This window comes from Hemicordylus capensis, chromosome 5 (assembly GCF_027244095.1).
Source record: "Hemicordylus capensis ecotype Gifberg chromosome 5, rHemCap1.1.pri, whole genome shotgun sequence".
Lineage (NCBI taxonomy): Eukaryota > Metazoa > Chordata > Lepidosauria > Squamata > Cordylidae > Hemicordylus > Hemicordylus capensis.
This window is the reverse complement of record NC_069661.1, coordinates 85,214,452-85,236,561: the sequence shown is the minus strand read 5'-3', so window position 1 is coordinate 85,236,561 and position 22,110 is coordinate 85,214,452. Positions and strand designations below refer to the sequence as shown.

Sequence of the window (22,110 nt, the reverse complement as noted above, 5' to 3'; positions counted from 1 at the left end):
CTTTAGGGAACAGTGACCACAGTGCCATCAATTTCAGCATACATGCGGGGAGAGAATCACCAAGGATGTCTAACACAGATATTTTGAATTTCAGAAGAGGAAACTGCTCCAAAATGAGGAGTATGGTGAAAAGAAAGCTGAGGGGGAAAATCAGGAGAGTCACTTCGCTCCGGAGTGCATGGAGTTTACTCAAAACCACAATACTAGAAGCCCAGTTAGACTGGATACCCCAAAGGAGGAAAGGTACCACTAAGTCCAGGAGGATGCCAGCATGGCTAACGGGTACCGTCAAGGAAGCCATAAAAGGGAAGAAGACTTCCTTCCAAAATTGGAAGGCCTGTCCAAACGAAGAGAACAGAAAGGAACACAAACTCTGGCAAAAGAAATGCAAGGTGACAATAAGGGAGGCAAAAAGAGAGTTTGAGAACATTTAGCCAAAAGTATCAAGGGGAATAACAAAAACTTCTTTAAGTACATCAGAAGCAGGAAACCTGCCAGGGAGTCAGTTGGACCATTAGACAATGAGGGAGTGAAAGGGATTATTAAGGAGGATATGGAGGTTGCAGAGAAGCTGAATGAGTTCTTTGCATCTGTCTTCACGGCAGAGGATACTGAGCATATACCTGCTCCTGAACCAGGCTTTTTAGGGATGGAGGCTAGAGAGCTGAGTCAGATAGAAGTGACAAGGGATGATGTTCTAAACTGTCTGGAAAAACTGAAAGCTAACAAATCACCAGGGACGGATGGCATCCATCCAAGAGTCCTCAAAGAACTCAGATGTGAAATTGCCGACCTCCTTGCCAAAATATTTAACTTATCCCTGAAATCGGGCTCTGTACCAGAGGACTGGAGAGTGTCAAATGTAACACCGATTTTCAAAAAGGGATCCAGGGGCGATCCGGGAAATTACAGGCCAGTTAGCCTAATGTCCGTTCCAGGCAAATTGATGGAAAGCATCCTCAAGGATAAAATTGTAAAGCACCTAGAAGAACAAGCCCTGCTGGGAGTAAGCCAGCATGGCTTCCGCAAAGGTAAATCTTGCCTCACCAACCTTTTGGACTTCTTTGAGAGTGTCAACGAGTGTGTGGATCAAGGTGATCCAGTTGACATAGTCTACCTGGACTTCCAAAAAGCTTTCGACAAAGTTCCTCATCAAACGAAGAGAACAGAAAGGAACACAAACTCTGGCAAAAGACTCCTGAGGAAACTTAGCTGTCATGGGATAAAGGGACAAGTACATGTGTGGATTGCTAACTGGTTGAAAGACAGGAAACAGAGGGTAGGTATAAATGGAGAGTTTTCACAATGGAGGGAAGTACGAAGTGGGGTCCCCCATGGATCTGTACTGGGACTGGTGCTTTTTAATTTATTCATAAATGATCTAGAAACAGGGGTAAGCAGCGATGTGGCCAAATTTGCAGATGATACCAAACTCTTCTGGGTAGTGAAATCCAAAACGGATTGTGAGCAGCTCCAAAAGGATCTCTCCAAACTGGGGGAGTGGGCGACAAAATGGCAAATGCGGTTCAATGTTAGCAAGTGTAAAGTGATGCACATTGGGACGAAAACCCCCAACTTCAAGTATATGCTGATGGGATCCGAGCTGTCGGTGACGGACCAGGAGAGGGATCTTGGGGTTGTGGTGGACAGCTCGTTGAAAGTGTCGATTCAATGTGCGGCAGCTGTGAAAAAGGCAAATTCCATGCTAGGGATCATTAGAAAGGGGATTGAAAATAAAACGGCTAACATTATAATGCCCTTATACAAAACTATGGTGCGACTACACTTGGAGTACTGCGTACAATTCTGGTCACCACATCTTAAAAAGGACATTGTTGAACTGCAGAAGGTACAGAAGAGGGCAACCAAGATGATCAGGGGCCTAGAGCACCTTTCTTATGAGGCAAGACTACAACACCTGGGGCTATTTAGTTTAGAAAAAAGACGACTGCGGGGAGACATGATAGAGGTCTATAAAATCATGCATGGTGTGGAGAAAGTGGAGAGAGAGAGAGATTCTTTTCCCTCTCACACAACACTAGAACCAGGGGTCATTCCATGAAATTGATTGCCAGGAGGTCTAGGACCAACAAACGTGATCCACTTGTGGAACTCTCTGCCACAGGACGTGGTGACAGGCAACAACCTGGATGGCTTTAAGAGGGGTTTGGATGACTTCATGGAGGAGAGGTCTATCAATGGCTACTAGTTGGAGGGCTGTGGGCCACCTCCAGCATCAAGGGAAGGGTGCCTCTGAGTACCAGTTGCAGGGGAGTAATGGCAGGAGAGAGGGCACGCCCTCAACTCCTGTCTGTGGCTTCCAGCGGCATCTGGTGGGCCACTGTGCGAAACAGGATGCTGGACTAGATGGGCCTTGGGCCTGATCCAGCAGGGCTGTTCTTATGAATTGATGTAGGTGAAAAGCACGGCTAAGACCGAAGCCCACCACTCTGGATTGTTTTTTATAAGTTCAGGGGGGGATAAGATATCCCCTGGGCCCTTCCCGGGTCTCAGATGTGCAATAAGGCTCTTAATTTCAGATACAGACATAGGTGGCCACTTGGGCAAGTCCTCCCTAATTCCATATCTGGAAGGAGGAAACCGCAGTCATCAGGGAGGTCTTCACTGAGCCTCTGAAAGGAGTTTTACCAGACCACCAGTAAGATGTCATTATCTATTTGCGCTGGGCCAGTTTGCGGGGAGCCAGCTGTGATACTCCAGAACATGGCTTTGGTCGCCTAGATGAGTCGCTTCTATGTGGCCTTCATGCCATCTCTTTGCTTGTATATCACTAGCTGTTTGTAGAGTTTCTTCTGCTCAAGGAGATCCCTCTCAGCAATAGGGCCTGTGCTGTTCCTTTAGGTGTGTTAGCTGATTAGAAGCGCTTTCCTGACTTTGACGCAGTCCTCATTAAACCAGGGTTTGGAAGCACATGCAGGCTGCTTGGAGTGAGCTGCTGCTTTATGGGATAAGTAAATTTGGAGGTCTTGAACTAAGGTTTCATATATCTGCAGCGGGGCACAGGGTGAATTTGTTGTGGTTAGGGCCTGTCGATAGCTCCGGAAAGGTTCAGAGGCAAGCAGTTCTACCAATTGTTGGAGGGTTCATTTTGCTTGGCAGCTAGCTTTGCCTGCGGGTAAAATGAGGGGATGAAAATTATCCTCAATGCGGTGCTGCTGGGTAAATGACCAAAATTGCAGTGAGACCAGAAAGTGATCGCTGTCAAGGTACAGGATGACCTTCAGGCTCTCAGCATATGGAAGGAGATTCCCAGAGATGATTGTATAGTCTATAGCGGAATTTTAGAGCCAGATAAGTAGGTGAATTCCCCTGGGTGGTCATCTTTAACTGAGCCATTTAGTATCAGGAGATTTAGTCTGTGGAATGTTTGTGCAAGATAGAGGCCCGCATAGGTGGATCTCTGGTCTTTGGAAAGGTGAATGATGGGAAGATGGTCTGCTTCCAAGCTGAGAGGGCGCTGGTGATAACGGACTGGTAATTAAGGAGCCTTTTCTGGCAGCTCTCTCTTCAGCTTCCAACAGACTGAGCCACCAAAACAGAAAGTAGCTCTAAAACAAACTGAGCTATTGATCCCTCCTCCCAAAAGAGAGGGGGAAACCCCATTTGAATTTGATTGGTCTCTGGCTGGGGCTCACTACCAATCACAGCGCTCCTATGGATTTCTAGGTCCTGTTAACCCCTAGCTACTTACTATAACAGGAGATGGGCTGCACCTAGATGGACAGGAAAAATGTGTTTGGCAGAAGCCTGACAAACCTGTTCAAGAGGAGGGCTTTAAACTGAACCATCTTACTCATTTAGTATTTATTTTTCTATGTAAATCACTTTTGTAAACTTTGGTTAAAAAGTAGTATGTAGTAGTAGTAGTAGACGACAAAAAAGAAGATCCTGTGGTGGATGGAGACAAATCCCCCCCCCCGCCTGCCCCCCAAAGGTACTAAGATAGAGCCTTGGATGCTACAAAATAAAAAGTGATTGTTGCAGGGTTGCCCAGCCAACACAACAGTAGTAAAACAGCAGAAGAGCTATTTGGAGCATACTATCCCTGGCTTTCAATGTACAACACACAGAGAATGGTATATGAACAAGATGAGCTTGCTCTCCCACTACAGTAAGGTATTGGCTATAGGTATAACTAAGACTTGGTGGGATGGCTCTCAGGATTGGAATGTAGCAACTGAAGGATATAATAACCAGCAAGGTACAAAGTGATGGTTATTACTTTTAAAGACCTTGGTAGTGCACTGAAGAGCGTCCGGGTGAAAAGAAATGGAGAAAGAAATTAAAAAATATATTGTGGTTGGTGTCTAATACAGCTCACCATACCAGGGAGAGGGTGTGGGTGCTGCTTTTCTGAAAGAAACAGGAAATGCTTAAAAGAAACAAGAATTAGCAATAATAGGAGACTTCAACTACTCTGATATCTGCTGGGAGACAAAAACCCACTAAGCATGAAATCTCCAACAAATTTCTAGGCTGTGTTTGACTTGATCATAACCAGCATGGAAGTGAGTTAAAGTCAGGGCTAGCCCTTCCATGAGGTGAGGTGAAGCAGTCGCTTCAGGAGGTGGTTACAGGGGAAGGTGATAACCAACGTCCTCATCCCCAGTACTGCAAAGTGTCACTCCTCTTGCCACAAATGCCATTCGCCCTTGCCACCTCTCCTCCCAACCCTTCCCTCAGGAACGACACATCACCAAGGATGAATACAGAGGAGTAGTCCAGAGTTGTAGGGACAGCATAGAAAAAGCTAAAGTTCAGTGAGCTACGTTTGAAGAATGACATGGAGAGCAACCAAATGGGCTTTCCCAGGTATGTTCAAAGTAAGGTGGAAAGGAAGGAAGTGGTCAGTCTGCTGTTCAGTAGGGGTAGTGAAATTTTAACAGGTGACAGTGAGAGAGCAGAGCAGCTTAGCTCCTATTTTGACTTCATCTGCTCAAGAAAGGGCAACTATGTGCAACCACACAAAAGCAATGTGAATAGTTGAGTAATCAGGATTGCAGTTCAAGACTGACAGGAAACACCTAGCTACCTTAAATGAGCTGAGGTCTTCAGGACTGGATATTAGGAAAGATACTAGAACAGATTATAAAACATCCAGTGTTTAAGTATCTTGCTTAAATATTAATGTTAAGTATTCAGTGATTAGTAGAAGTCTGCATGGCTTAAGATTTATTGGGCTCAAGGTCCTCATATTCTTTATGCTGATGCTGATCTCCATTACATCACTAGGCTGATGACAAGAGTTTCCTTAAAAAAAAAAAACCTTCCAGTTTGAGGACACATTTTTTTCCTGCTTGTCACCAGAGAAGATATTTGCATCTGTCAAGATTTCTTCGGATTTATTACATGCTTTCCAATTCCATAGGGAGGTAAATAGTTCTGCAGAAGGGCAACTATTTCTAATCATTTTTCTGAGGCTCTGTGGATGTAGTGTATGAATCTCTGGTGATAAGCTGACAAGTTCAGATGATACTTTCTTCCACCAAAGTGATCCATGTGATGAAAGAGGACACGTCAAGAACATGTACATCCCGACGTCTTCCCGGGTGTCCTGATGTCCCCCTGGCACATTCCTTTATTGTGTGTGTGGTTTGTCTGAACATTACTCTATATACAACCTGTGCAATCAGGGAACATGCTGGGAGGATGTCGGAACATCTAGGAAAGATGTCACAATGGGCATGTCCTTATTAATTGCATTGGCTGGTCTGGAGATGGCGGGGAAGTATCATTCAAACAGACCTTATATGTCAGTTTTTAAAACAAGCCCTAATCAGACTGGAACAATAATAAAAGTACACGGGATCAACCAGCACAAATAGCTTATGTCAATGGGATGCCATAGGTGATATACTTCATATTGTAATGAGGCCTTTGAAGTGTCAAATGGATAGAACAAGATAGAAAGATTAAGAGCATCTCAGAGCTCAGCTGACAATTAATTGCGAATACCAAGTACAGTCAGGCCCTTCTAACAAATATGCTTACAAAAGAGATATTTACATTCTATTTTAGTCAAGAAATTATTCTCCCTACTAATCACAAATTTGCCTCTCTTCCTGTAAAATATATTACAATTATTCCAACGGAAATATTTAGACTTAAACTGTACCTGTGTCTCAGGAATAATTGGACTATCCTCAGGAGAAATCCTAAACAATGTTGATAAAGGTGATGATACAATGACAGGATTTGGTCTCACAAATCCACTGAGATCACAGCTGGGAATGTCATTCTCCTCCTTCTTCATGACAAGAGTGTCCATGACATAGAAGACATTCCACGGAATCCAAACTGTGTGATATTGAGTAAGGAATGGGGATCGTTCAAACACCAGGGTTAAAGATGCACCACCATTTGCCACCAAGTCAAACCTAATATAAAGCAGATAGTTATTATGTAAGATACCTTAAATTTACATCCTTCTTGTTCACAGACATAATAACATAATAATGTAAGAATAGCGCTACTGGAGCAGGCCCAAGGCCTATCTAATCCAACATCCTGTTTCACACAGTGGCCATCAGATGCCTCTGGGAAGCCCTCAGGCAAGAGCTGAGGCCATACCATCTCTCCTGCTGTTACTCCCTTCCAACTGGTATTAAGAGGCATCTTTCCTCCTAGGCTGGAGGTGACCTATAGCCCTCAGATTAGTAGCCAGTAGTTTCCTGGGATGACCCCTGGTTCTAGAGTTATGTGAGAGGAAGAAAAATTGATCTGTCTCCACACCATACATAATTCTATAGACATCTATCATGTTGCCCATCAGTCGTCTTTTTTCTAAACTAAAAAGCCACAGGTGTTACAGCCTTACCTCAGAAGGTAATTCACCTGCTCAGGGAGATGGTTTTCAGCCCATCTGCACTCTCCCTAAATGATTGAATCTGCAGTTACTGGGGTGCTTCTGGATCCAGATTTGTCACTAGTGCCCAAGTCTGTGGGATGCAGCACCTTCTGCCAGCTAAGGATGGAGCACCAATTGTAGTCCCTCATGGGCAAAGTTATTCTGGTTGGAGTTATCTGTGTTTTGTAGCAACACATTGCAGGTTAGGCTCTTGCAATGTGTTGTACATGTAATGTGTTGTACATGCAGTGTGTTGTACATGGAACTGCCTTTGAAGACTACCTAAAAACTACAGCTAGTTCAAAATACAGCAACTAGATCACTAACTGGGATCAGGCATTAGTAACACATCATGCTGGTACTTAAACAACTGCCCTGGCTCCCAAAATGTGCTGCTCAACATAATTCAACATTGCCTTAAAAATCATGGAACAGTGTACCTGAAAGAATGCTGCACAGACATCAGCCTGTCTGAGCACTGAGATCATTATTGTCTCCTTGACATCTGAAGTTAAATGGGTGTCTACTAGGGAGGGGGCCTACTCAGTTGTAGTGCTTCAGTTGCTGAATCCTCTCTGCAAAGAGGCTCACAGGGCACCCATATTAAAATCCTCTCAGACTTTTAATGCTGTTTTAAATGTTGTTTTAATTATTGGTTGATATTCAGACTAACACTGCGTTTCAATGCGCTTAGTTCCACTAAACTGGGAGTTTGTGTCCAGATGCGTGTTGTGCTGCACTCTCGATATGCTTGTGCAACAGGCTGCAGAATCTGTGGCGTGCCTCCTGCTGTGAAGCCTCAGGCCACATATGCTGCCAGGAATTACATTTGTGCAAGTCTACCAGAAGCACAAGAGATCACGCAACTCTGAGCATCCCTGCCTCTTCATGCAGCTGCACAACTTTCTTACAGTTGTGCAACTTAGTTCATTGCATTAGTTCAGTGTCAGTTTGGATGTCGGTCATTATTTGGAATTGCTTTACTTTGTGGCATTTTTAAATTTATTTTGCAAACCACTCTGGAAATGTTGAAGGACAGTATAAAAATCTATATAATTTACTCTTGAAAACCCCAAAATAAAAATATATAAACATAATAAATACATGCATTAAAAAATATCAAATGTAAGAAATGTATGAAGGGTTTTTGTTTATCTCTCTCTCTCTTATATATTTTGCAAGGTACAGTTTGAAATAGTGGCCCTTATGTTTTTCTTCACATGAATACATTATTAATTCACCAAAACAACTTCTGATGTGGAAACAAATTACATTCTCCATACTCTAATTTCAAAGTGCATGACAGCAAACTTACATTCCATCTTGACGAGTGATTGTGTATCCATAATCTGAATAATGTAAAAAGGAGACATTAACTCCAATTAGTGGCGTTCCATCTGCTGTTAATACTTGGCCCCTAATGACAGATGCAAGGCTGTAGGGAAAGGTATAAAATTAGAGTAATTAATGGTTTTTCAATTAGCACTCACTCACACAAAAATGTATAGCCAATGTGTAGAAGCCAACTCCTGTTAATATACAAAACCACATACGATCAAGTCATTGTCTTATTTATGGATGATCTCTATCTCTCTCCTTAACAAATTGCATTTTTAGATGTATAGCTGAGATTTTTAAGCGGACACTTAAATATGTAAAATCTGAATATGGCAAACACTTGTATCATACCAGCAGTTAGTTACATATACAGTGTGTAGTTGAATGCATACTCGGTGGAAAATCCTACTTTACATAGGAACATAGGAAACTGCCATATACCGAGTTAGACCATTGGTCTATCTAGCTCAGTATTGTCTTCACAGACTGGCAGCGGCTTCTCCAAGGTTGCAGGCAGGAATCTTTCTCAGCCCTCTTTTGGAGAAGCCAGGGAGGGAACTTGAAACCTTCTGCTCTCCCCAGAGCGGCTTCATCCCCTGAGGGGAATATCTTGCAGTGCTCACACTTCTAGTCTCCCATTCATATGCAACCAGGGCAGACCCTGCTTAGCTATGGGGACAAGTCATGCTTGCTACCACAAGACCAGCTCTCCTCTCCAACTTTGCCTCTCTAATGTGTGAAATTGTTTTCTGCCTATACAACAGGCTCATTCTTATGATTAAGAATATGGTAGGAGATCCAGGCAGTGATGATGTGTTAAGCAGCAGCTAGGTTGGAAGGTTTTTCCTTCTATGTAGTTAAAGACCTGGCTACTAGTTAGGAGGGAGCCCTCCAACCTCGCTGCTGCTTAGCGCCTCTAACCTTGTTTTTAATTCCCACACAAGCAGAAAACGGGAACATACACAGCTCCGGAATGGTAGGGGGCTTCTCCTACCCTATTCCTAAACATGAGGACAAGCCCAGTTTATTTACAGTGCAATCCTATGCATGTTTACTAAGAAGAAACCCACTAGGACTTACTCCTTAGTAAATGTGTTTATGATTACAGCTCTAGTGTTTCAAAGGATTGTACCCTAGGGGATGCAGATGTGGGTCAGTGGTAGAGCATCAGATCTGCATGCAGAAGATTTCATATTCAGTCCTTAATAACTCCAGGTAGGGTTGGGACAAACCCCTGTCTAAACTCTTGGAGAGCCACTGCCAGTCAGTGTAGACAATACTGGGAGAAATGGGCCAGCGGACCAGGAAGCTGTGTATGATCCTATTTTGCAGCCTTGGGCTCAATTACTTGATGGTAGGCTTCATTAGGATCAAGATAACTTATTTCCAAATCAATGGGTGAGATCTGAGAAATGTAAAGAGCACCTCCAACATGCAATAGGATTTTTATTTGCCTTTTCCAAAGAGCAGCCTCCTGTGCTGCACTATTAAACTCTTTTCAAATTCCTTGAATTTTAAGAGCAGTTTATGATGTGTCATGGAGGAAGTGGGCTGTGCACAATCCCTTGCCTTGATTACATATAACAGAGAGCCAGCGTGGGGTAGTGGTTAGAGTGCTGGGCTAGGACCGGGGAGACCCGAGTTCAAATCCCCATTCAGCCATGAAACTAGCTGGGTGACTCTGGGCCAGTCACTTCTCTCTCAGCCTAACCTACTTCACAGGGTTGTGAGGAGAAACTTAAGTATGTAGTACACTGCTCTGGGCTCCTTGGAGGAAGAGCAGGTTATAAATGTAAAATAATAATAATAATATAACATGGCTCCCTGGATCACAACCAAAGCATTTTGGATCAGTGTGAAAATTAATAAAATTAGCAATGATGTTTTAAAATGATGAACTCAAGGCTCCCTTTCTACACGTCCTATCTTCTGCACTTCCTTGAAGAAAAATGTTTTGCCAATTAATTTTCAGGCAATCTATAAACCTGCAGGGGCTGCAAAGTACAGAATTTAAAGGAGTAATAAGGAACATTTGTGTAACAACTTTTAATCAACTGCTGTGCCCAACTACATTAATGCAGCTAAATTACTGCAGACGCAGGAGTTCCAGTGTAAATCCTCTACTTTGACTCAGTAAGGCACAGGACACCTGCTTTCAGTTACTAGCTGATTTTCAGGTATATTACAACTCTGCAAAGCACCAGGCAAACAGCTTATGCAATCATACTGTCATGCAGTTAACAGTTCTATTACATTAATTCATAATTTATATTATTTACTGAGCTCAGCTTTAAAAGTGCATCACTGCCTTCCCTTCTGAGGCGTTTTCATCACTTTGATACACTTCCAACTGTGCTAACCCAAATCAGCTGGGTCAATGAAGATTTATATAATCCTTAATGGAATGCCCGGTTAGAAGCTAGACACCACACACAATAAAGGCTATGTAATGCAATACCACTGTCTGTCTGAAGTTTTGTAAACCACAGCCATGCAACTTTATATTAAACAACCGCATATTGGTCAAGCTGAAATGATGCTGTTTTCCAACCACATTAGAAGCAGAGTTTAGCAAGTAAGCAAGGTATAAAACTCTTCAACATAACAGGTTATACTTCATACAGCAATGATGCAGTCACCTTTTATTGAAAGGGCTTTCCCCAGGAATGACATGGGTGCTATCTGGTCCTATAAGAAAACTGATTCGATCATAAAAGGATTTGGCAGCTTGCTGAGATGGTGATTGGAGGCTTTGGCTAATGATATCTTGTGGGTCAGGCAGTCCACGGCAGTAGGGCTGATTTTGGCAGGAACTCTGCAAACAGCAGTCAGGATCCATGCAGTCAATTAATCCATCTACAGACAAAAGTCAGAAGAAAAGGAGCAATACTTCTTCCTATTCTTGTTCACTTAATGAGCAATTAAAGATAATTGTCACACTCAGCAATTTTCACAGTGTGATAATAAGCAAAAATATTAGAAGTTGAGACATATAAAACCATTTAATTTCATTCCTTTTCAAAAAAAAATCATCTTGCCGTTCCCAAGACAGATTTTGTCCTAAGCAGTCATTTGGAAACAATGCAGATCTGGCCCATGTTGCAACAAGCACTAACTAACCAATCTAACAATAAAATAAACCACATACCAGTAATACATTTCAGAAATACTAAGGACACATCTGAACTGGGCAACATGCAGAAAATGCCTGGAAAGAAAACTAGTTTTCAATTCTTCCCTGACATTAATGCAGTTTTGTTGTTTTGCAATTACTACAAAATCTAATGTAACAAACGTATGGTTTAAAATCTGAAAAATACAAATGTCTCAAACCCCACATATTCTAAACTGATTTTTATACACACTTGCTTATAAGATTTTAAATGCTTGTTTTGTTAAATTTTAAAATAATTGCACAATCAGCATTGTATTAATATGTAAGGGCTTGAAAACTTGTTTACTTTCCAGGCGTACATACTGACCATCAGAATCAAGAATCAAGTTTCAGATGGGTTTCTCAGTTTGGGACTGGAATTCATACACTAGAGATAGTTATGAAATGCTCCTCAGACAAACTTGAACATCCTGGTCTTGTTTGCAGACCAGCATTCATCTGTCAGCTAACTGCTATTCTTTAATGTTTGATTTCTGGACTCTGTTCAGAGCACTGTGCATGCTCAGCATGCCATCTTTTCAGCCTGGGTCTTTTCCTCTCTTCATAGGTTACTGATTCACACACTGCACATTGACTACATCTCAAAGGAAACAAGAGTCTTGAAACAATGGTGCACTTGCATCATGATTCCTTTTTGCATGGTGTTTTAACCAATGTGCTTAAGTGCATATACACATTGCTATCCTGCAAGGGGAAAAATTGCAAATTGAAACTGTGGCAAATTGCACAGGCACCGATTCTATAATTCATTTTAGAAATTCTCAAGGTTAAATGCAGAAGTCAGATGGAATGGAATGCACGACAGTGCCAGCTCATAAAATAGCAAAATTAAGCAATGAAGCATAGAACAACAAAATTAAACATCTGCATATTTGTACCAATTCAGTAGCCCTACTTATGCATTACAAGCCACCTAATGGCGCAGTAGGGAAATGACTTGATTATCAAGCCAGAGGCTGCTGGTTCAAATGCCCAGTGGTATGTTTCCCAGACTATGGGAAACACCTATAGTGGGCAGCAGCAATATAGAAAGATGCTGAAAGGCATCATCTCATACTGCATGGGAGATGGCAATGGTAAACCCCTCCTGTATTCTACCAAAGACAACCACAGGGCTGTGGTCGCTAGGAGTTGACACCGACTCAAGAGCACACTATACCTTTTACTTTATTTATGCATTATGCACATACAATTTGTGTACAGTGTGCACATATACACTTCTGTTCAAACATACAGTTACAATTACACACTATGTTAAATATATGCGGAGTAGTACATTCCCTAACTCTCCTGCATTTGAGGTGGATTGTATCCAGGTTCAGTATTAAAATGAGGGCATCTACACATAAAAGGATGTACATGTGTACAGACACACACAGACACAGACACACACACACCAATGTCTGAATTGAGCTAATGTCTCAGTAGAAAGGTGCTACTGGAGTCCCGAAGAGCAGCCAGACCAAGTTAGTAATCCCATTGGCTCACATGTTCTGTAGTGTCAGAAGTGCAGAACAGGAGCTGTATCCATGCAAGAGGCTGTGTTGGACTTCAGCAAAATCATGCTAAGCAGCCAAACACAAGCTGAGGCAGAGGGTCAACCATTTTAGCTTCTCCCTCTTCCCTCTAAAAGTGCTATTTAGCTGACAGGAATATATACATACTCCTGTAGAGATGTGCAGAATGTTAATGACAAAATCCTTTGACTTGAAATGGGCCACTTCAAGTGTTTCGAGCTCGAAACAGAAAGCCTTTTAAATGAAGGGTATTTAAAGCTGTTTTGAGCTCAGAGCAGAACAACTCCATTTCGATCAAAACATTTTGACGTTTTGAGATCCATTTTAGAGGCCTGATTTTCCCTTGCTGATTGGTTTCTGGCACTGGCTTCCAATTGGCTTGAGGTCTCCTTGGCTGGGGGGGGGGAAGAAGAGGAGAACACAAAATGAGGGAATTTGAAATGTATGCAAAGGGACTGGGAAGCAGACAAAGCCCTTATACTGTGCTTCTCTTGAGAAGAAAATAGATAAGGAGAGGAGGAAGTAAGTTTTGATTCTATGGTTTTCTATTCTCAGCACTGAGTAGAATATGCTGTGATGCTGCTGCTGTAATTATTTGGTTTTGCTGGATCGCAGCTTGACAAAGGCAGAACTTTGGTGCCTATCTTCCTTGAGTTGTGTTTTGTTTTGTTTGTGAGATAGTGTTGTGGTGAGAATTGGACAGTGGCATGTGTGTGTGTGTGTGTGTGTGTGTGCGTGTGCACTATTTCTTGGTGACTGCTGTGATGAGCTCCATGTTTGGCCTTGAGATTAACTTGTGCACTCACTGCTCTGCAATCTGCATTGCAAGGTGTACTCAGAAATGTGGCTGAAGTTGCTCTAACTGACCTTATGGCTATGCCTTCTGCTAAGTAAGGATGCTGATGTGGCAGCTGTTGCGATGCTAGGAAGTAATGTAAGGAGTCATAATTATGTGTGAGAGAGCAACTTGTGCAACTGTGGCTGGCAGTGGATTCTGGGTCTTTTTTGGCCATTTTTGGACTATGTTTGAAATGTGTATTCTGTGTTGGAAGGAATAAATTCCCTTTTACTGTGTGCTTCTACAGTGTTTTTCAATGCAGAGTTGCAAAATGCATTGCAAATTGCAATGTGAAACTTGTGTGCATACACTCTGTGAGTGCAGCTTGTTCTGAACATAGGGAAAACTTTGAAACAACCCATTATTCCCCATGGGTAGCTCCTAGGGATACCAAAGTGGATTGGGTGGTAGGGCACAAGTGAGCAAGCGGGCGATTTAAAACCATTTTTAAACCTTTTCCCCAAATCCCCATAGGATTCTACCACACACTGCATTTTGGTGTCCCTAGAAGCTACCCATGGGGAGCAATGGGATGTTTCGAAACAGTTGGCTCAGCCTCTGTTTGTGCAAACATTTCAGCTGTTGGTATTTCTTTTCGAGTTCAAAAACAGACTGCAAAATCTGTTTCGTGCATATCCCTACTCCTCTCAGCTAAACAGCATCTTCAAACACTATAGAACACATGAGCAATTGAAATTAATGGGAATGACTAAAGCAGGCTATAATAAATGAAATAAGTAAATAAATGATATAGGGAAATGATCTGATTGATATATTAAAAATAAACTAAGGGCTGGATGGTATTCACCTGAGAGTTCTTAAAGAACTTAAAGGTGAAATTCGTGATTTCCTTACAAAAATATGTAGCTTGTCCCTGTAATTGACCTCTGTACTTGAGGACTGGAAAGAGGTCAATGTAACTCCAGAGGGGATCCAGGTAACTACAGGCCAGTCAGTTTAATGTCTGCTCTGGGTTCGCTGATAGAAAACATCGTTAAAGAGAAAATCAAACGTATAGAGGAGCAAGTGTTGCTGAGAAAGAACCAACATGGCTTCTGCACAGTTAAGTCTTTTCTCACTAACCTCCTAAATTTTTTGAACGTGTTAACAAACATTAACAGAGGCGCACTAACCCCAGACCTTGGGGTCCTCCAAGTCTGGAGGGGCCTCCAAATAGCCGGGGGCCTCTGGCAGCCACCCTGCACCCGCCTCATTTTTTTTAAAAAAACAACTCTTACCACTGCGTCTCCCTTCTCCCCCCCCCCGGCAGTGGTGGGGTCAGAGCAGGAGCGACGCTGTGCCCATCTGTTCAGGCCAGCATCTTTAAGCAGCCGAGAGGCGTCCCTGTGCAGAGGAGATTGTTGCACGCCATGATGTCACGGGCTTGCAACCATCTCTCAACTGTGCAGGCATGCCTTGCAGTTGCTTAAAGATGCAAAGTGTGGTCTCCTGAGGATCTGTATAGGGACTGGTGCATTTTAATGTGTTCATGAATGATCTGGTGCTAAGGGTGAGCAGTGAGATGGCCAAGTTTGCTGATGACACCAAATTATTCAGATTGGTAAGAATAAAGGATTGCAAAGAGATCCAAAAGTTTGTCTCTTATCTAAGTGAAAGGGCTTGTTCAGTGCAAGCAAGTGTAAAGTGATGCACATTGGGGCTAAAAACCCCAACTTAACATAAATGTTGATGGGGGTCTGAGCTGGCAGCGACTGATCAGGAAAAGGGTCTTGGGGTTGTGGTGGACAGTTCACAGAAAATGTTGACCCAGAATGCAGCAGCTGTAAAGAAGGCTGATTCCATGCTAGGGATCATTAGGAACGATACTGAAAATGAAACTGCTGATACCTTTAAATAAATCTATGGTGTAATTGCACCTGGAATACTGTGTACAGTTCTGGTTGTCATACTTTAAAAATAATATTGCAAAAGATGCAGACAAATGCAGAGATACTGGAAAAGATGCAGAGAACATCAATCAAGATAATCAAGAGGCTGGAATGACTCCCCCATGAGGAAGGACTACAATGGTTTGGGCCTTTTTAGTTTAGAAAGAAGGGGTGAGGACATGATAGAGGTGTATAAAATTATCCATGGGATACATCAAGTAGATAGAGTGAAGTTTTTCTCCCTCTCTCATATTAGAACCTTGGGCCATCCACTGAAGCAAAATGCTGGGAGATGCAGGACAGACAAAAGGAACTACCTCTTTACAAAATGTGTAGTTAAACTATAGAATTTACTGCTGCCTGATATGGTGATTAACATCCATCTAGACTGGTTTAAAAGGGGAACGGACAAATTCATGGAGGATAGGGCTATTAATAGCTACTAGCCTGGACAGCTGTATATTTCCATTGGGATCAGAGAGGGCATGCCCCTGGAAAGCAGGTGGTAAGGAATATCAGTGGGAGGGGGCATCACCCTCTTTCCCCCACTTGCAGGCAACCAGATGCACCTGGTTGGCCACTGCATGAAGCAGGATGCTGGACTAGATGGGCATTTGGCCTGATCATCATCATCTTTATTGTTATGGTCGTTCGACCAGCAAAATTTGGCCTAATCCAGCAGGGCTTTTCTTATGTTCTTATGAAGTGCAGCAGCTTGTGTGTAGTTTTCTACTGTTCCTGTTGTTTTCTTGATCACTCTGGACTGGAGGTAATGATTTTCACTAAACTACAACACATAGTAAGATTCAATTATTTAACAAAATATTGAATGTTATGCATTTAATAAGAACACAGATGAAGACATTCACACATAGAAAATACACACACACACACACACACACACACACACACACACACACACACACACAATACAACCAGTGGTGAGTGAAATTCAAGTTCCACCTCAAAGTCTGTATTTTGCAGCCAGAGCTCAACCTTCATGCTATGCACATAAAGTTCCAAAAATCACAAAGAATGTCAGGTTTCTTACAGATGTTGATACACCAACAATGTGTCCACAGATTTTGTGAACTGCTGCTGAGTATAGTCATAATTCAAGGAATTCAAACTATACAAGGTTTTGAATCACTGCAAAATTTAATTTCAGTGCCAGCACAGATATGGCTAGCACACATATTGCTGATTTATAAATATTAAATAATTTCCAAGGGGGTTTTAAAGTAGCTTTTATGAGGTTATTTAGTTTTCTAGAAAAGAGAAGCAGGTAACTCCAGCATGGCTGCTTCTTGGAGCCTATTTAAAGTATTTGAGCTGCAAGTAAGCTTTAAATATTTAAGAAGATTTATAAAGATGGATTATTTTTCCTTTGGAAAAAAAGGCTAGCTTGCTAAAAGCACAGGTAATTTCTCCTGCTCTTTCCCAAGAAAATAAATAAATAGGAACACAATGTCCACCAGAGGAATTGTATGTTAATGTAAGTCAGCTGATGATTATTAGGTAGCATAAAGATATCCATCACTTCTGGAAAACTACAGGTTGCTTATCTGTAACTTTGGTTCTTCTAGTGGTCATCTGTCCTTTTACACCAATGGGCTATGTGCCTGTGCAGAGACCTTGTTGGAACCTAACAAGCTTAATTCTCCTGCTTTGGGCAGGAACCTCGCCTCCAGCTGCCATATGCAGCTGTGCCACTCCTCATCCCCTCAGTCATGGAGTCCACCTTCAGGAGACCCCGTGAGGAGGACGGGAGGGCGTGTAAAAGGACACATGACCACTAGAAGAACAAAAGTTATAGGTAAGCAACCTGTAGTTCTTTGACATGGTCTCTGTCTTTTACACCAATGGGCGCATATCAAGCTAGCACCCAAGGAGGAGCGAAGAAACGAAGCAATATGTAATATGCCAGAATTATTTATTTCAGAAACAAGTGCATCAACTGAAAATGGATTGCAGGACACTCCTGCCAAACACAGCATCATTCTGTGCTCTGGCATCAATAGCATAATGGTGAATAAATGAATGGGGCGAAGCCCAAGTAGCCGCCTGACAGATAGCATCCAATGGGACTGTGCGATCAAAGGCAACAGAGGCCACCACAGACCTGACCAAGTGGGCCTTAACAGAAAAAAGCAACTGCTTATGAGCCCATTTATAACAAAGCTCAATTGTCAAAACTATCCACCTGGACATGGATTGAGCTGAAACTTGGAGGCCTTTACGGGGCCAATCATAGAGAACAAACAGGGAATCAGTTTTTCTCCACTCAGCAGACCTTTGTACATAGAAGGATAACACCCTTCTAACATCCAAGCAATGTAACCTACACTCTGCATCAGAGGAATGGTTCTGGAAGAATATATGCAGAGTGAGTGGTAGAGAACGATGGAACACAGAGAACACCTTAGGAAGGTACTGGACATCTGGCCTGATCACCACCTTATTCTTGTGAAATTGAAGGTATGGTGGATCAACCCTTAGGGTCCGCAATTCACTCACCCTCCTAGCGGAGGTGATGGTCACCAGAAAGGCAACCTTCCAGGTAAGGAGATGGGGGTTGATCAAGGCCAAAGGCTCAAAGGGAGGCCATAGCAGTCCGGCCCAAACCACAGACAGATTCCAGGCTGGTGACATAACAGGATCGTCAGGAAAAACATCTGACAGACCCTTCAGGAAACTCTTAACCACTGGGTCTTTAAACCACGAAGCCCTGGTTGTCAGGAAATGCGCCACTATGGCAGCCAAATGCACCCTAAGGGATGAAAGCTTCAGACCAGACTCCCATAAGGGAAAGTAGATAATTACAAACATCTTGCACAGAGGGGTTAAACACATCAAACCCATGCAAGGTAGTAAAAGAACAGAAGCAAGTCTACTTATGGTCACAGGATTTTTGTGTGGACTGCTGGAAGTTGGCAGGACCATCCAGGCTGTCAGATGAAGGGGCTGAACATCCAGGTGGAGCACCTGACCCCCCTCCTGCAAAACAGGTTCAGCAGAGTGGGAAGGTGTCTCCAAGTCACCACCAGCCACCTCAGGGCCAGAAACTAAGGCCTCCTGGGCCACCAAGGGGCTATCAGGATGGCCCTGGCCTGCTCAGCACCCTTGGAATGAGGGGGAACAGAGGAAACAGGTAAGTAGAGGGCCCATCCAAGACAGGACGAAGGCATCGCCCAAAGAGCCCTTGCCCTCTCCTCCCCTGGAGCAATAAAGTGTGCACCGAGCATTGTCCCGGGAAGCAAATAGGTCCATAGCCGGAACACCCCACTTTGCAAATATGTTCCTGAGAACACCGTGGTCCAAGGTCCATTTGTGGGAGAATGTCATCATCCAGCTCAACACGTCTGCCTGGACATTCAGGGAATCCTGGATGTAGACTGCATGCGGCAACACTGCATGGGCCACACACCAGTGCCAAAGGTCCAGCGACAGGAACAGAAGGCTCCTCGAAGACGTGCCACCCTGTCGATTGATGTAGGCTTTCGCCATCATATTGTCTGTTTGGACCATCACTGAGTATTACTGGCAAGAACCCTTTGAGTGTATTGAATATGGCCAACTCCTCCAAATAGTTGATGTGCCGAGTCCTTTCCCTGGGGGACCAATGTCAGCTCAGGCGAAACTTCTCCAAGTGTGCTCCCCAACTGAGCTCCGACACAGCGGTCGTAATTACCCATCGTGACCGGGGAGTCCGGAAAGGGGCGCTTATGCTCAGATGGTCGATCCATGTCGCAGTCGCCCGCATCCATCAAGGGGGCGTGTGCTCCAAATGGGCCAGATCCTGAAGGGGGTCAAATATGTCCAAGAACCACTTTTGAATGATGTGCATATGAAGGTGTGCCTGAGGAAGCACATAAGTGGTGGCCGCCATATGCCCTAACAAGCGCTGCACCAAGTGCATAGTCTGCGGACCCCTCGCTAGAAAAACAGAGGCCAGCATCCTGAGTGTACATATGTGAGCATTCGGGAGGAAGACCTTCTCCAAGGCCGCATAGAAAAACAGGCCTATGAACTGTATCCTGCAGGTTGGTTCCAGCTGAGATTTCTCAAAATGTATCTGGAAACCCAGAACCTGCAGGGTATCCACAAGCATCTCGCAGGAGTTCAGGACCGCTCATCTGGTGCTCGCCAGGATGAGCCAATTATCCAATTATGGCAAGATCTGCATGCCTTGTTCCTGCAGGAAAGCCACCACCGGGGTCAGGCATTTTGTAAAAACCCTGGGAGCTCTTGTGAGACCAAATGGTAAGGATTTGAATTTATAGGGAATCCCCTCTATCAGAAAACACAGGAAACATAGATGCTGAGGATGTATCGAGACATGATAATACGTATCCTTCAAGTCAAGTGAGACCATCCACATATCTATTTCTAGGATGGTCAGTATGGTTGGTACCAACAGCATCTGGAAACACCAGTACACCAGGTGCCTGTTCAGGGCCCTGAGGTCCCAAATAGGACATCGACCTCCGTCCGGTTTTGGTACAATAAAGTACCGGGAATAGAAACCAGGAGTCTCCGGATTGGTGACCTATTCTATCACATCCTTTGACAGGAGAGCAGCAACCTCTTGGTCCAATTCCAGAGTATATGGAGTAGACACGACCCTGGAAACGGGGGGTGTCCCACAGATCCCTAGGGTGTAACCCAAACGTATGACTGTGAGGACCCACTGGTTCGTGGTTACCTTGTCCTGTTTGGTCGAAAATGGGGCCAGGCGAGTCCGAAAGCTCCCAGAACCATTGTTTCTTTGGGAAGGTATTTGGACGCTGCTTTTAGAAGGCCGGCTTGTTAGGCTGGGGGCCTGACTTGTATCAGGACTGGTACTTGTTGCCATGAAAGGAACATTCAGAAACTATCAGAGAATCTGAATGTTCAGATAGCAAATGAGAGTGGATTCATGGTTCGTATTGAAAATCTCATTTGCTACCAGAGAATCCTCACTCAGAACACCTCAGAAACAACAGAACCCTGTACCTCATGGGTTAGAAACCCATGGAGGTGGCTGACACCCTCTGTTAACTACACCGCCATTCTCTCTGGGCCACCCCAGTGCCCCCCAAGTGCAGTTATGGGGCTGCTGAAACCTACATGATTCCCTATGGAGAAAAACCTTAAAGATGCATAAACTTCAACAAATCACCAAAAATCAGCCCTATGCCCAAATCCTTTGAAAAAATTCTGGTAGCTTCCTTGCCCCCCTTGGGCACTACCACCAACCCCACACTGCTCTAGGCCACCCCTTTCCCCCCAATATGAAGCGATACACCTCCATTATACCTTATGGGAAAAAACCTTAAAGAAGCACAAATGTCAACAATTCACCAAAAATCAGCCCTTTGCCCAACCCCCCTGCAATTTGGGTACCTCCGCCCATTAGGCACTACCACCCCACCCCACTCTTCCACCCCGATCCCACTTTATGCCTCAAATCTGCCCCAAAGACACTAAAACTTCAACAATTCACCAAAAACCAGCTGTTTGCCCAATTCCTCTGCAATTTGGGTGGTAGCCTCTACCCAGTAGGCACTTAACTTAAACTGAGTAGAACCCCACTGCCTTGTGGGTGGGAGTGGGCACATAGCAGTTTACAGTTGGCGCAGTCGAAAAGACAGTCAAAATGAATAGAAGAAATGAAAGTGTGTAATGAATCCTCATAAGGATTCATTGAGTAAAGGTTATCATACACCAAAGAATCCAAACACTTGAAAAATAGTGACCACACATTTTGCTCCATCACTTCCATAAGGGCTACAGCTTAGCTTTTTTAAAAAAATGAAAGCTGAGAATCTGGGGGAATTAATAGGAGTGATCCGTAACTCAAATAAATTAGAATTGAATCAGGCACGATTTGATTTTTACCCAAATCTAGCCAATGGACCACAAGGGTGATTCGTTTTGTCTCCGAGTCACCCGAATCAGCTATATTCAGGTACAAATTGATTTGTACCCGAATCAATTTGCACACCCCTACCAGTGTTATTCTTTGTTCTTCATTTTGCCATCTAACAACCCCATAAACATCCTAAACCAGATGAATGGGCCAAATAAAAAGAATCTTCCTTCTCATTGCACTGGTAAACTTAAACAAAATGTGGAACTCATATGATGTCTTTAAGAATAAAATCCTCTTCATTCTGCTTGTGTGTTCTATTTGTCTCACTTTTTTGATGACTGTCTTCTGTCTTGTCTAGGTGGCAGATCCTTTGGGACAAGTACTACCGGTACTTATCACTTAATATCTATGCATCACTTCGCACAATAGCATCATTGCTTTGTTGGTTTTTAGCCACCACTAAATTAAATGCCATCAACGAAAGCATGCATAATGAACTTGCTCTTAAAGAAGATACTTTACATTATGGCCACAATCCAATAAGGTAAGATGTGAAAAAATAGCCTACATTTCCCCTTCCATTTCCTCTTCAGTAACTCCCTGAAACAACACCAAAATTACTTTAAAACAC

General features: G+C 43.3%; 1 protein-coding gene across 32 annotated transcripts in view; it reads right to left on the bottom strand.

Annotated features, from left to right (window-relative positions):
- Positions 1-22,110, bottom strand: part of TENM3 (teneurin transmembrane protein 3) — a 2,371,016-nt gene that overhangs the window by 90,430 nt on the left and 2,258,476 nt on the right. For all 32 annotated transcript variants that reach the window (XM_053252610.1, XM_053252608.1, XM_053252605.1 and 29 more), the window contains 3 exons: positions 10,846-11,062; positions 8,184-8,303; positions 6,137-6,398 (listed from right to left, as the gene is read on the bottom strand). In XM_053252610.1, the coding sequence (XP_053108585.1) occupies positions 6,137-6,398; positions 8,184-8,303; positions 10,846-11,062 (599 nt within the window). The remainder of the gene's footprint in view (positions 1-6,136; positions 6,399-8,183; positions 8,304-10,845; positions 11,063-22,110) is intronic.